Source organism: Martes martes (genome assembly GCF_963455335.1).
Source record: "Martes martes genome assembly, chromosome: 11".
Classification (NCBI taxonomy): Eukaryota; Metazoa; Chordata; class Mammalia; order Carnivora; family Mustelidae; genus Martes; species Martes martes.
The window spans coordinates 52,596,802-52,611,123 of record NC_137899.1 but is presented as its reverse complement, the minus strand read 5'-3'; the positions used below and the strand labels follow the sequence as shown (position 1 = coordinate 52,611,123).

The window sequence follows — 14,322 nt, the reverse complement described above, 5'->3', positions numbered from 1 at the left end:
CAAAAGTATACAGATAATTAATGGCAGAACAAAGGTCAAATGTAATGTTGAACCATTACCCTTGAAGGAATCCATTTTGATTAATTTTTCTAAATAAACTGACGCAATACATAAGTCTGATTTGTGGATCAGTCTATTATTTTGAAACAAAGGACGACTTTAAATGTTTTCAAATTGCCATCTTTTCTACCATATCATTGTTTAATTGCAAAATTGACTATTCTGTTGGTTGAAGGAAGCTGACTTTTCTCTGAATGCCAGTAAAATTGAGAATCCTTACCATTTTTCCCAGTGAAACAGTAATCCTAAAATGAATGTGAATAAAAACAGAAAGAGAACTAAATCTTTAACACAAGGTCTGGAATATTTCCTCCCTGAATTCTGAGGTATAATATTTCTACTTCTATCTCTTGTTCGGATGGCGCTTCTGATGCTGTCAAGACTATGGAGACAACAGACCACAGTCTTTCTCATTTTATTTCTTCCCCAAGCTCAATCAGTAAGAGTTTTTAAAATCACTGCAACATAAACTAGTGACTCAAAACCCCTGGCAATTTTGTGATTATATATTTATTTATGTGATCATTTGATTAATGTCTGCTGAATCCACCAGACAGTAACCTCCTTGTAGGCAGGGTATGCATCTTTTCAGTACTGCATTTCCAGTTCGTAACACAGGAGGCTGGAAAACAAAATTTTGATATACTGTTTTTTTGAATGGATGCATCCCTGTTCTTTTTTTTTTTTTTTTTTTTTTTTTTTTTTTTTTTTTTTTTGCATCCCTGTTCTTAAAGCATGGGGGCCAGATCAGCAGTCTCAGGATTACTCAGATACATGTTAGCAACACAAATTCGTAGACCTCACCCCAATAAGACTCCACTACTGCTGAATCTAAAACTCTGAGTCTGGAGCCCAGCAATCTGTGTCTTAGCATTCCCAATGATTCTGATATATGCTAACACTTGAGCACCACTATAATAATAAATGAATACCACTTACCCAGCCATGGGTTTCTGCTTGCTGGCCGGCAATACATCCCTAGAACTCTGTTGATTCCTTCACTGAAAGCAAAGGCTAATCACTAACTATGGGTAGCTACACAAACCTGGCAAGAAATAATGTTGGAAGACAGCAAATCACTCTCAGGATGTTGGGGGAAAAACAAACTGACCCAGCTTCTAGGTGTTGTATTCTTATTAGATTATATCCTTTTCTACAAAATCTAATAAATCCTCTCTCCTTTGAGACAACTGAGCTGAGTTCTTTCTGCTCACAACCAGGTCAGGAATTTGTCTATACTGCTTAGGAAGGAGTGATAACCTAGACACAAGGGCTGGTACTCCTATCTCTGGTGTCTTAGACAGAGATAGGTACTCCTATCTCTGGTGTCTCAGTAATGCATACTCTAGATATAATCAAGGGGGGGAAAAGCTGGACTTTAACTTCCCGATAGTCTTACCTACGCAAATTTAGAAAGAAAGGTTTCATTCTCCTTAAGCCCTTCAGCAACCCTAGTAAATATTCATTAATACCCAAGTTGAAACCTAATTTTTTTTTTTCTTGGAGCAAGTCAAATCCAACTGGAAGATACTGTCATTGGCCTTTATCCGTTTAGAAGGTTCATAAACACTAACCAGAAAACCTGTTAGCCTATATAGGAAACTTTCTGCCTCTTTTAACTGGTTAATGCACCCACTACATACCTAGCCACTTGCCACTTATAGCATACTTCTCTCCTGATTTTTCAACAACTCGTTGTATTGAGTTTCAGTGAATTGCTAAAAGGCTTGATACATGTTTCTGTCATTTTTCTCTTCCACGTCATTGAAACTTTCAAAATAATTTGGCTTGAGACAGAAAGGTTAGCATCCTTGAAAGATGATTTAATAATATATTAATAAATGTGCATATTAGATTTAACTTGTCAAATCAAAAACTTCAAAAGAAAATCTACAACAAACATGTATCATTTATTTTAGTTGCATTTATTAGGGGGAGTACTGGCTAAGGAAGTAGATTCTATTATTTCTGAGTGGGCTAAACTGGTTTGAAATAATCTCTGTATGTTCCCTTTTTATTTTCTCCCCAACTTGTCCAATAGAAACAACCAGGAAAAAAAATAAGTCATATTTCTTGTGGTTCTGTTTTACCCCTCTTGTTACTTTATTTTATATAGAACCTGAAAGTCTCTGGAAAAGGGTAATGTTTGTTTGTTACAGATCATTTTTAAAATTCCATTTTGAATATTCCTAAAAACATTTATACACAAAGATACATCAAATTCCTAGGTATATTAAATTGTCTTTTAACGGTTTTAGAAATTCCATTTACGATTAGGTCAGCATAAAGTCATAGATACCAGATAATATAGGAGCAAATAAATATATCATGGGCAACAATTTCATCACTTAAGAAATCAAACTGGTGAACTGTTTTCAAACAATGTTAGCAAAAAGAGTGTTTTGCTTATATTACTGTGAAGTTATGGATCGTACTCCTGTGCTTGGTCTTCATTAAAAGCAAATCTGCTGATCTGGGCTTTCAAGTACATTATTTATAACTGTGTGATTACCAGAGAGACACTTATTTAGCTGACTGGGCTGAGGCTAGACTCACTCGTTCTCATCAGTCCCTCTATACTTGTGCCATTTCACCCTTGGACTGATATCACATCAGTCAGTGCTGTTGTGTAAATTGAATTTTATGCTTTCAAATAATATAGGACTAAAGTAATGTGATGTATAAGGAATTGAAAAAGAAGACTGATCAGAAATGAGTAACAGATTTTTAAACATTAAGACTAGTGTGAGCTATATTACATTCCATTTATTTCAGCACTTTGCTCCTTTCATAGCCAGTATTCCTTCAGGTAATACATTTAAGGAATACCATAATCTAACAATGCTTTTGAAGACTGGGATCTGCCACTGTTAATTGAAGTGGCTGGGGTAAGGCTCCAGGATATAATAAAGACCTGAAAGTGAAAAAAAATGTAAACAGCAATGCCTTAGTTGGCAAAAGCACAGAAAGAATGCCATGCTGGAAAACATCTATAGTTAAGGCAAAGGTGAAACAAGAATGTTCACATGAATCAATGTTCATTAAGACCAGTTCACTACACATAAGTCCCCTTGCTGGTTTACTTTGTTTACTTCATACAAAATTGTGTAGATGACAGAGTGGTTTAGCCTCCAAACTGGTGAGAACTAGATTGGATTTCCTTTACTCTTCTGCAAAGACTGACAATAAAACCAAAGAGCAACATGTTAAATTGTCAGTCTGTAATAACAAGGACTCTTTTTTCTTGTGAAATTCTGTAATTCTAGTCCCTAGAACACGTTTGGGACATGGTATAGACCCAGGAAAAAAAAATACTTTTGATCAATAAATGTTAAAGTAATGTGAAAAAAAAAAAAAAAACATGGGGGATATTTTTCTTTTAAAAATGTCTTAGACTCAAACATAGAATGTTACTGGGTCTTAGGCAACAATGGATATTTACAGCAATTAAATCAAACAGCTGCTGATTGTTACATAATTTGCAAATTTGACAACAGGAACCTTTTGGAATTGATACCATTTTTACTTTAGAAGGTCTAAGAACTAGATTTTTCAAATGAAAAATGGGAGTCGAGGAATCTGCAAAAGTGACTCTAAAGAAATACCAATAAAAAGTACTCAAACCTCTGCCATAAAAATGTAAGAACGTCAGCCACTTTAATTAAAAGAAATGACTTTTCTTGGTAAAAGGACAGTTAATCTTTAAATCTGGTCATTTTAATAGGCAAATTTGGCATAATCTGAGTTCACGATATAGTTTATAATAAGAAATAACAATTACTTAGCACTTAAGAGTTTGTGGAGTTTCTCAGAAAATTAACTCAGTAAATGACACCTATTTGGAAACAACCATGCTACCATGCATACCAAAAAATGCTACACAGAGATCATGCTGCTGTTCAGTCCATCAATTTGGACTGAATCCCTACTATGTGCACAGCCCAGAGTCATAAGTGCTGTGCTACCAGGATCAATGGTGGTTCATCCATGATAGGGTTTGTACTCCAGCATTAACATTTTTCTGCTATCACCCAAATGAATACTGGCCTCTTTATTTAAATAAGTAAAAGAGTATAGCAAATTGAGGATTACCTCACATTTATTTAGCAGCCCAGTTTCTTGCAGTCGTGACCAGATGCTCTGTATTCGTCCAGCATGCTCAGGGTGGGTGGTGGAATTGCCACAAATGCACTGGTGTTTCAGCATCAGAGGGTCGTAGGCAATTCCTTCAGGACAAAGAAAACACTCAAGACTGAGTAAGGATACAAGGTAATGACACAAGTTAGATGACAATATGACTATTCAAAAAAAGATATTCTTTTAAAAATAAATTTACAAATAGAGAAATAATACATATTTGCAAATTCCTAGCACATAAGAACTATTTAGTCCTGTGTATCTGGATATAAATGCAAAGAAGTTTAACCCATGGATTAATCAGTACTCAGACCCTAGCTTAGTAAATCTGTAGTGATGAAGATGATAATATTTTAAGAAACTTCAGATTTTTTTAAAAACCTGTAATTTTACCAGTATCTTATGAAGTATGTTTAGACAGATAATTCAGTTAAGGTCAAAATTTTATCACTGAAGCCACAAAATAAGCTGACTCTTTAAATCATGAATTAATTTCATGAATAATTCTAGCTTCACTTTAGATCAGGCCTTGTAGTAAATTAGAAAACTTTACAACTGCTTGCCTATTCTGCTTAGCAAGTCCTTCAGAGTTGTGCAGTTTCCTCCCTACTTATTGTGCTTTTCTCAAAATTTATGCCAATCTGTAAGCAATATGGATACTGTAGACCTTATAATATTGTGGGACATTTAAAGGGTTTCTCTAAAAAAATGAGAAAATAAAAAAAAAAACAGTGAATAAATTCATTGTACTACCTTCAGTAGAGATTCCACAGATACTTACTTAATAAAATCTGTTTTTAAATTATCATGAGTTAACATATTTCATTTTTTAGTTAGACCCTATGATGAGAAAGATTTTTAAAACTCTGATGAAACAAACTATTATGGATACATAAAATAGGGCTTTCTAAAGCAACAAATTAGATGATAATTATAACTCTGGTTAATTTTGAAAAGATTTCTACCCTTAATCCAATTCCTTGGGGGAAAAACATGTTACTTACAAAACTGCCTGACATAAGAAATCATTTAACCAATCAAATATTCCAACAAATTACCATAGAAATACATTATCTGGGGGTATGGAGTGAGGGCAGAAGAACTCAAGATCAAAATCAAAGGGCAAAAATAAGTATCTGTTCGAGAACAGATAAAGACCAGTAATTTGTATTGTAAAGTAAGTTTAATTAATGCATTTTATTTACTTTTTTGACTTACAATCTCATGTTAGAGAAACGTTACTCAAGAGGAGAAAATATTTATCTCTCAATATACTAAAATCATGCAGAATAATGACATTTGTATTTTGAAATGATGTGGTAAAAATTATGTCTAAGAAAAAAAAATGTTACTTTGGAACACAATAGGTCCTCAAAAGTATTTTAATGAAATAAAGGAACAAATGTAAGAACTAGGGCACTTATCTCCATTATAAAGTCTTCCTTAATGAATCTAACTGGTAGATCTTCTTGGAATCCTGAAGTTTTTGTAGGCTTACTTCTTTAGTATTCAATCTTTTATTTTATATGCTTTACCTTCCTAGTGGCAAGTGCCTTTATTACAGGTATTTAAGTTACTCAGGTTTGTATCTCTGTATGGCATTTTGCACAAAAAGATAAATAAATATATATTTTTAAGATTTTATTTATTTATTTGACAGACAGAGATCACAAGTAGGCAGAGAGGCAGGCAGAGAGAAAGAGGGAAGTAGGCTCCCTGCTGAGCAGAGACCCTGATGCAGGGCTTGATCCCAGGACCCTGAGATCACGACCTGAGCCAAAGACAGAGGCTTAACCCACTGAGCCACCCAGGTACCCCATGAATAAATATTTTAAAATAAAGTAAAAAGATGGGGCCTGGGTGGCTCAGTTAGTTAAGCGGCTGCCTTCGGCTCAGGTCATAATCCCAGGGTCCTGGGAACGAGCCCTGCATTGGGCTCCCTGCTCAGTGGGGAAACACTTCTCCCTCTCCCACTCCCCTGCTTGTGTTCCCTCTCTCACCATCTCTCTCTCTGTGTCAAATAAATAAATAAAATCTTAAAAAAAAAAAAAGTCAAAAGAAAGACACAAAGAAAAGGCAGAAGAGAAAATAGGCAGATATAAAAAGTAACATTCAAAATTTAAAGATACATAAGACATGTCTTTACAATTCAGATACATCAAGTATGTAAGTTGCTATGACATAAGAGGAACTATTCAATGCATTTTCTTCCATCCTTCCTCCCTCCCTCCCTCCCTTTCTTTTTTCACCATGATAAGTGTACTCTTTAATCCCTATCACCTGTTTCACCCATTTTCCCCACCAACCTCCCCTCTGGTAACCATCAGTTTGTTCTCTATAGTTAAGTCTGTTTTTGGCTTGTCTTTTTTTTTTTTTTTCTCTTTTCTTTCCTTTGCTTGTTTGTTTTGTTTCTTAAATTCCACATATGAATGAGACCACAGTATTTGTCTTTCTCTGACTTATTTCACGTAGCATTATACTAGCTCCATGCTAGTTGCAAATAGCAAGATTTCATTCTTTTTATGCTGAATAATATTCCATCGTATATATATATTCAATATATATATATCTATACACAGTATACAACATATACAATGTATATATGTATTCAATGCACTATATATATATATGTGTATATATACACACACACACACACACACACACACACACATCTTCTTTATTTTTTCATCTATTACTGGACACTTGGGCTGTGTCCATAGTTTGGGTATTGTAAATCATGTTGCAATTAACGGGTGCATGTATCCCTTTGAATTACTGCTTTTGGTTTTTCCTGGGGGTAAATATCCACTTGTGTGATTACCAGATCATAAGGTAGTTCTATTTTTAATTTTTTAAGGAATCTCCGTACTGTTTTTCACAGTGGCTACACCAGTTTGCATTCCTACCAACAGTGCAAGAGGGTTCCTTTTTCTCCACATCCTCACCAACAACTGTTGTTTCTTGTTTTGTTTTGTTTTGTTTTAGCCATTCTGACAGGTGTGAGGTCACACCTCACTGTAGTTTTGATTTGCATTTCCCTAATAATGAGTGATATTGAGCATCTTTTCATGTCTGTTGGCCATCTATGTTGTCTTCTTTGGAAAAATGTCTGTTCATATCTTCTGTCCATTTTTAAATTGAATTGTTTTTGGGTGTTGATTTGTATCAATTCTTTATATACTTTGAATACTAAACCTTTATTGGATATGTCATTTGCAAATATCTTCTTCCATTTAGTAGGTTGCCTTTTAGTATTGTTGATTGTTTCCTTTGCTGTGCAAAAGGTTTTAATTTTGATGTAGTCCCAACAGTTTCTTTGTGTTTTTATATTTCTCTTGCTTCAGGAGACAAATCCAGAAAAAAAGCTGTCAGAAATTACTGCCTGGGCTCTCTTCAAGGATCTTTACGGTTTCAGGTCTTACATTTAGGTCTTTAATCCATTTTGAGTTTATTTTTGTGTATGGTGAAACAAAGTTGTCCCATTTCTTTCTTTTGCACAAAGCTGTCCAGTTTTCCCAATATCATTTGCTGAAGAGACTTTTCCCCATTGTATATTCAGTCTTCTTTTGTCAAACATTAATTGACAATATAATTTGGGGTTTATTTCTAGATCCATTTTTATGCCAGTACCATACTGTTTAAATTACTACCACTTTGTAACATAACTTGAAATCCAGTATTGTGATACCTCCAGTTTCATTTTCATTTTTCAAGATTGCTTTGGATATTTGAGGTCTTTGTGGTTCCACACAAATCTTGGGATTGTTTGTTCCAGTTCTGTGAAAAATGCTGTTGTTGTTTTCATAGGGATTACATTAAATCTGTAGTTTGCTTTGGGAAGTATAGGCCTTTTAACAGTGTTTGTTCTTCCAATTCATTAGCATGGAATGTCTTTCCATTTCTTTGCATTGCCTTGAGTATCTTCCATCAGGGTTTTATAGTTTTCAGAGTACAAGTCTTTCACCTCTTAAGTTTATTCCTAGATATTTTATTGGCTTTGGTGCAGTTGTAAATGAGACTATTTTCTTACCCTCTGCTGCATAGGAATGCAACAGATTTCTGTACATTGATTCTGTTTACTGAACTCATTTACCAGTTCTAGTCAATTTCTGGTGAAGTCTTCAGGTTTTCTATTTATAGTATCATGTCATCTTCAAATAGTGAGAGTTTTACTTCTTCCTTACAAATTTGGATGCCTTTTATTTCTTTATGTTATCTAACTGCTGTGGCTAGTACTTCCAGTACTATGTTGAGTAAGAGTGGTGAGAGTAGATATTCTTATCTTGTTCCTGACTTAGGGGAAAACCTCTCAGTTTTTCACCATTGAGTATGATGTTGACTGTGAGATTTTTTGTTTTTATTTTTTGTTCTATATTATTTATTTGAGAGAGAGCGAGAGAGGGGGAGGACCAGAGGGAGAAGCAGACTTCCTTCCCACTGAGTAGAGAGCCCAATGCAGGGCTCGATCTCAGGATGCTAGGATCATGACCTGAGCTGAAGGTAGATCCTTAACTGACTGAACCACCGAGGTGCCCCTTCTGTGAGTTTTTCACATAAAGCCTTTATTATGTTGACATATAATAGACCTATTTGGCAGACCTACTTGGCAGAGGGTTTTTATCATGAATGCATATTGCACTTGCCAAATGCCTTTGACATAGTGAAATAATTATATGGTTTTTACCTCTCTCTTATGGATGTGATGCATTGCATTGTTTTGAGAATACTGAACCACCCTTGCATCCTGTGATTAAATCCCACTTGATCATAGTATATGATTTTTTTTAATGTATAGTTGGGTTCGGTTTGCTAATATTTTGTTGAAGAATTCTCCATATATATTCATGAGAGATACTGGCCTTTAGTTCTCTTTTTCTGTGACGTCTATCTGGTTTTGGTATCAGGGTGATATTGGCCTCATAGAATTAATTGGGAAGTTTTCCTTCCTATTCTATTCTCTTAGAATACTTTGTGAAGAATAGGTATTAACTCTTCTTTAAAAGTCTAGTAGACTTTTAATCTAACTTTTAATCTTTTAATCTAACTTTTAATCTAACCCTCATTGAGGGTTAGATTTGTATTTCCCTGATCCCAAGTGATGTTGAGCACTTTTGGCAAGGATGTGGAGAAAGGGGAACACTCCTACACTGTTGATGGGAATGCAAGCTGGTGCAGTCACTCTGAAAAACAGTATGGAGGTTCCTCAAAAAGTTGAAAACAGAGCTACCCTACCACCCAGAAATTACACTTCTTGGTATTTACCCCAAAGATACAAATGTAGTGATCTGAAGGGGCACATGCACCCAAATGTTTACAGCAGCAATGTCCACAATAGCCAAACTATGGAAAGAGCCTAGATGTCCATCAACAGAGGAATGGATAAAGAAGATGTGGTATTTATATATGTAATGGAATATTATGCAGCTATCAAAAAATCAAAATCTTGCCATTTGCAATGACGTGAATAGAACTAGAGGGTATTATGCTAAGCAGAAAAAATCAATCAGAGAAAGACAACTGTCATATGATCTCACTGATATGTAGAATTTGAGAAACAAGGCAGAGGATCATAGAGGAAGAGATGACTGATTCAATCTCCTTACTGATAACTGGTCTATTCAAATTTTCTATTTCTTCCTGCTTCAGTTTTGGTAGGTTATATGTTTCTAGGAATTTATACATTTGTTCTAGGTTGTCTAATTTGTTGACGTAGAGTTTTTTAAAATATTCCTCTGCAATTGTCTTTATTTCTGTGGTGTTGGTTGTTATTTCTTTTTTATTTGTGATTTTGAGTCCTTTCTCTCTCTCTCTCTCTCTCTCTCTCTCTCTTTTTGGATCAGTTTGGTTAGAGGTTTATCAATTTTGTGATCTTCTCAAAGAACTAGCTCCTGGTTTCATGGATCTCTTCTATTGTATATTTTAGTTTATATATCATTTATTTCTGCTCTAATCTCTATTATTTCCTTCCCTCTGCTGGTTTTTGGATTTTCTTTTTTGTTCCTTTCCTAGCTCCTTTAGGTGTAAGGTTGGGTTGTTTGAGATTTTTCTTGCTTCTCATGGTAGGCCTGTATTACTATTCACTTCCCTCTTAGAACTTTTTTGGTGCATCCCAAACATTTTGGAATGTTATGTTTTCATTTTCATTTGCTTCCATGCAATTTTTTATTTCTTCCTAGATTTCTTGGTTGACCCATTCATTGTTCTGTAGCATGTTATTTAATCTTTGTGTATTATTTGTGGTCTTTCCAGGTTTTTTCTTGTGGTTGATTTCTAATTTCATAAAATTGTGGTCAGGGAAGATACATAGTATGACTTCGATCTTTTTTAATTTCTTGAGGCTTCTTTTGTGGCCTAACTTGTGATCTATTCTAGAGAATGTTCCATGTGCACCCAAAAAGAATGTGTATTCTGCTGTTTTAGGATGGGATGTTCTGAATATGTCTGTTAAGTCCAACTGGTAGAGCATGTCATTCAAAGTCACTGTTTCCTTGTTGATTTTCTGTTTGGATGATCTATCTATGTAAGTGGGGTGTTAAAGTCCTCTACTATTATTGTATTACTATTGATTATTTATTCTATGTTTGTTTTATGTATTTGGGTACTATCATGTTGGGTGAAAAAATATTTAAAGTTGTTATATACTCTTGTTGGATGTTTAACATTTTCAACTACAATTTCAAACTACATAAAAGATATATTAATGATAACAGACACAAAAAATACAGCATCTCTCATTGTGAAAACATGTTTTCTTAAGACTAGAGATTTTAATCAAGTTGGTTAATTTTCCTATTTCATCTCTTGACATATCTAACTTTAGCTCCATAATACTGTTTCTCTTTTAACAACATTTTCTCCATAAACCACTGCAAAAAAATGTAATAAAACAGGTTATGGTAGCTGGAAGTTATTGCCAAGTATCTGGAGATTATAATACAAAGTGCAGAAGCTCTTGGAAAGACACCTGAATTTAAGGAGAAATAAATAAAGTCTGGAACTCTAAACCTCCACTTACTTACCTTAATGATGTAGCAATGAGGTGTTAACAGGTAGAGTGTAAGGTAAGACTTTAACCTCATCCTTCATCTCCATTCCTTTCCTCTTTCTTTTATTCAGAAACAAAGACTTTCAGGGTGAGAAATAAGCCTGCCCTTTTCTTTGGGATTCATATGGAATTCTACTTTTCCTTGACTCTTTCTGCCCTACTGGTTACCATTTGCAACAAAAGCCAATGGATCAATCTCTCTCTCTTGATCAATTTTAACAAGAGTTAAAATAAGGATTTGGGAAAATACACACAGGAGTCTTATCATAAAGTCTTTAACTGTATTTTAAAGCCTAGAAGTTTATTTTCCATCAAAAAAAAGATTTTACTACATTTTCTAGATATGCTTAGACTCTACTTTCTCTGGCATTCAGTTTTATTAAATGAGATAAGTTTTTGAAGCACCTTTTTTTCCTTTTCTTAATCATTATGTGTAGTTAAGTCATTATTTATCCACAGAAACCATTTCTGTCTAAAGGTTTATACCCAGTGTCACATCACACTGTTAGGCTGAGTCTACTTCGGTCTATGAGTTAAGCTGAGTCTAGAATCTTTAATCCTAAAACGCCTAATCCTGATTCCTAATTCTTAACATTCAAATTCATATTTTCTTTCTGGCAACTGCCTGAGGTTTTACACCTTCTCAAGGTATTTGCTCAACAACATTTATTTAATATCTTACAGGGCCAAAGGACAGAAATTTAGCAGGATACATATAGATAGCATGATATCTTTCCTGAAAGATGTAAATGCAATAAATAGTCACTGGGTGTTCATTATGATCTGGGCGCCAGCAATTTTTTTTTTTTTTTTTTTGAGAATGAGCACTCTTTTTATTGGAGAGGGCTTTTCATATGACCAACAGATGAAGGCAGCCCCGTGGGCATCCTGCACATCACACTCAAAAAGGAACATAGGAGTGGTCTACTAGAGACAGAGCTTCTTAAGTGTACTTCCTTGTTTTTTTTATAAGGAGTATTTTCCTTAGATTTTTTTTAAGTCTTCATTTGTTACTTTCATTCTGTGTTCTCTCATGGCCATCAGACCAGCTTCTATACAGACTGCCTTGATATTGGCACCAGACAGGTCATCTTTAGCCATGATCAACTCGTCCACAGTTACATTATCAGCTAGCATTATCCTGCTTGTGTGGATCTGAAAGATGTGCTGTGTAGTCTTTTCACTGGGGAGGAAGAACTCTATCTTTCTGTCAATGCAGCCTGGGCTGATAAGTGCTGGATCCAAACTTCCTATTTGGTTTGTGGCCATGATAACTTTCATGTCACCCCTTGAGTCAAATCCATCTAACTGATTCAACAGTCCAAAACTGTTCATTGAATTCCTCTCTTACCACTGGAATTGTAGTCATACCTTTTTGTTCCAATTGCATCAATTTTATCAATAAACATAATGGATGGTACATGTTCTTCAGCAACGCAATACAATTCCCAAATGAGTACCTAGGCATCACTTAGGTACTTCTGAGTAAGTTCAGAGCCAACCACTTTCAAGAAAGGGGCTGAGGTTTGGTTTGCTATTGCTTTGGCTAATAAGGTTTTACCTGTGCCAGGTAGATCATATAATGACCCCCTTTGGGGTATTTATACCCATTTCTTCATCAATATTCAGGCTGCATAGAGGAAGCTCCAGTTTCCTGAATTTCCTGGATTTGGTTGACCAACCCCCCAATATCAGCATAGGTTTCCTGAGGGCACTTTTCTACCTTCATCACTGACCAAAGGATCCCTGTCAAACATGAGCATCCCAATGATGGCATGTAGCCAGTGGATGAGTATGACCGAGCAGCCTGGTTCCAGCAGATGTTGTCTTTTACAAAGGAAAGAATGCTGATGTAGTGCTCTGAGCCCACAGATGTAGACATGATGGCATTACTGTCACCAGTGATCTCTTCCAAGGTTCCTAGCAATGTGAGGGTCCCTCTCAGATCATCCATCTGATCTTTCCTCCTCTTACTTTTCTTCTAAAGGCTTCATTTTTTCCTGATTTCTAATGAATTCTTCCTCCATGAGAAGGTAGTCTTTAATTCTAACTTCAACAATTTTAACAGGCACCGAGTATGAGGTGTCACCAGTGCCAGCTTGCTGGCAGCATCTGGTCCCTTTGTTTTCTTCTTCTTTCCCCCACTTTAGTTGGTACAGGAGGCTTGGATTTCTTTTTTTTTTTGTCCTTGTCACATTTCTTGCCAGCTCCAGGGCCATGAGCACCACTCTGACTCTGATCCATCTTGCTTCAGCCACTTGAATCCTGGGTGCCAACAATTTCATTTTATTACACTTAATTCATGATCTAATAGTAAAGATGAGGCATGTATAAATATAGTTACATGACATGTTTCTTAAAAACTCCATACAGTAAGAAAGAAAAAAAAATGTACGGGGCTAGGAAGTCAACCTCTTAAAAATATTTTTTAAAAAACTTTAAAAAGACCTGAAATGGGTGGAATTACTAAAATGGATATTAAGTGCTATCTTGAACCAAGGGTCATTTCTAATAACCTCCACTTCATACCTATAGTAGCTATTATACTTTTTATTCATAATTCTAGTCTATCCATAAGGCTTACCTTGCCTTTTTGTTCTTTTTTCTTTTTTTAATTTTATTTATTTATTTATTTTGCAGAGAGAGAGAGAGAAACAGTGAGAGAGGAAACACAAGCCAGGGGACAGGGAGAGGGAGAAGCAGGCCTCCCACTGACCAGAGAACCCAATGCAAGGCTCCTGGGACAATGACTTGAGCCAAAGGCAGATGCTCAACGACTGAGCCACTCAGGCACCCTTGCTTTTTTGTTCTATATCTACTGTACTCTTTACATTCTAATATCTATAATACTTGTTATAATATATTTTAACAGGTACACTTAAAAAAAAGTACCAGATAGTTTAATTAATTGAGAAACTTGATTTGTCCAGCAAAAAAATAAAAATATCCAAAAATGAATGTTTAAAATTTGCTAAACTATGTCTCTGAGTAGATAAAAAGAATTTCTAAGACTTATAATTTTTATGTAAATCATCCTATCAGAGTGTCAGACAGCTAAAAAGGAAATTGATGGAAGAAAT

At 35.1% G+C, this 14,322-nt stretch overlaps 1 protein-coding gene and 1 pseudogene across 2 annotated transcripts in view; both read right to left on the bottom strand.

The window, feature by feature from the left end:
• The window catches only part of HDAC9 (histone deacetylase 9), a 526,228-nt gene that overhangs the window by 271,618 nt on the left and 240,288 nt on the right, over positions 1-14,322 (bottom strand). Inside the window, exon 13 of the mRNA XM_080818413.1 lies at positions 4,153-4,286. Within this exon, the coding sequence (XP_080674539.1) occupies positions 4,153-4,286 (134 nt within the window). The remainder of the gene's footprint in view (positions 1-4,152; positions 4,287-14,322) is intronic.
• On the bottom strand, positions 12,076-13,486 carry LOC308352102 (26S proteasome regulatory subunit 4-like; annotated as a pseudogene). Its single transcript has one exon. The product of its transcript is annotated as a 26S proteasome regulatory subunit 4-like (transcript).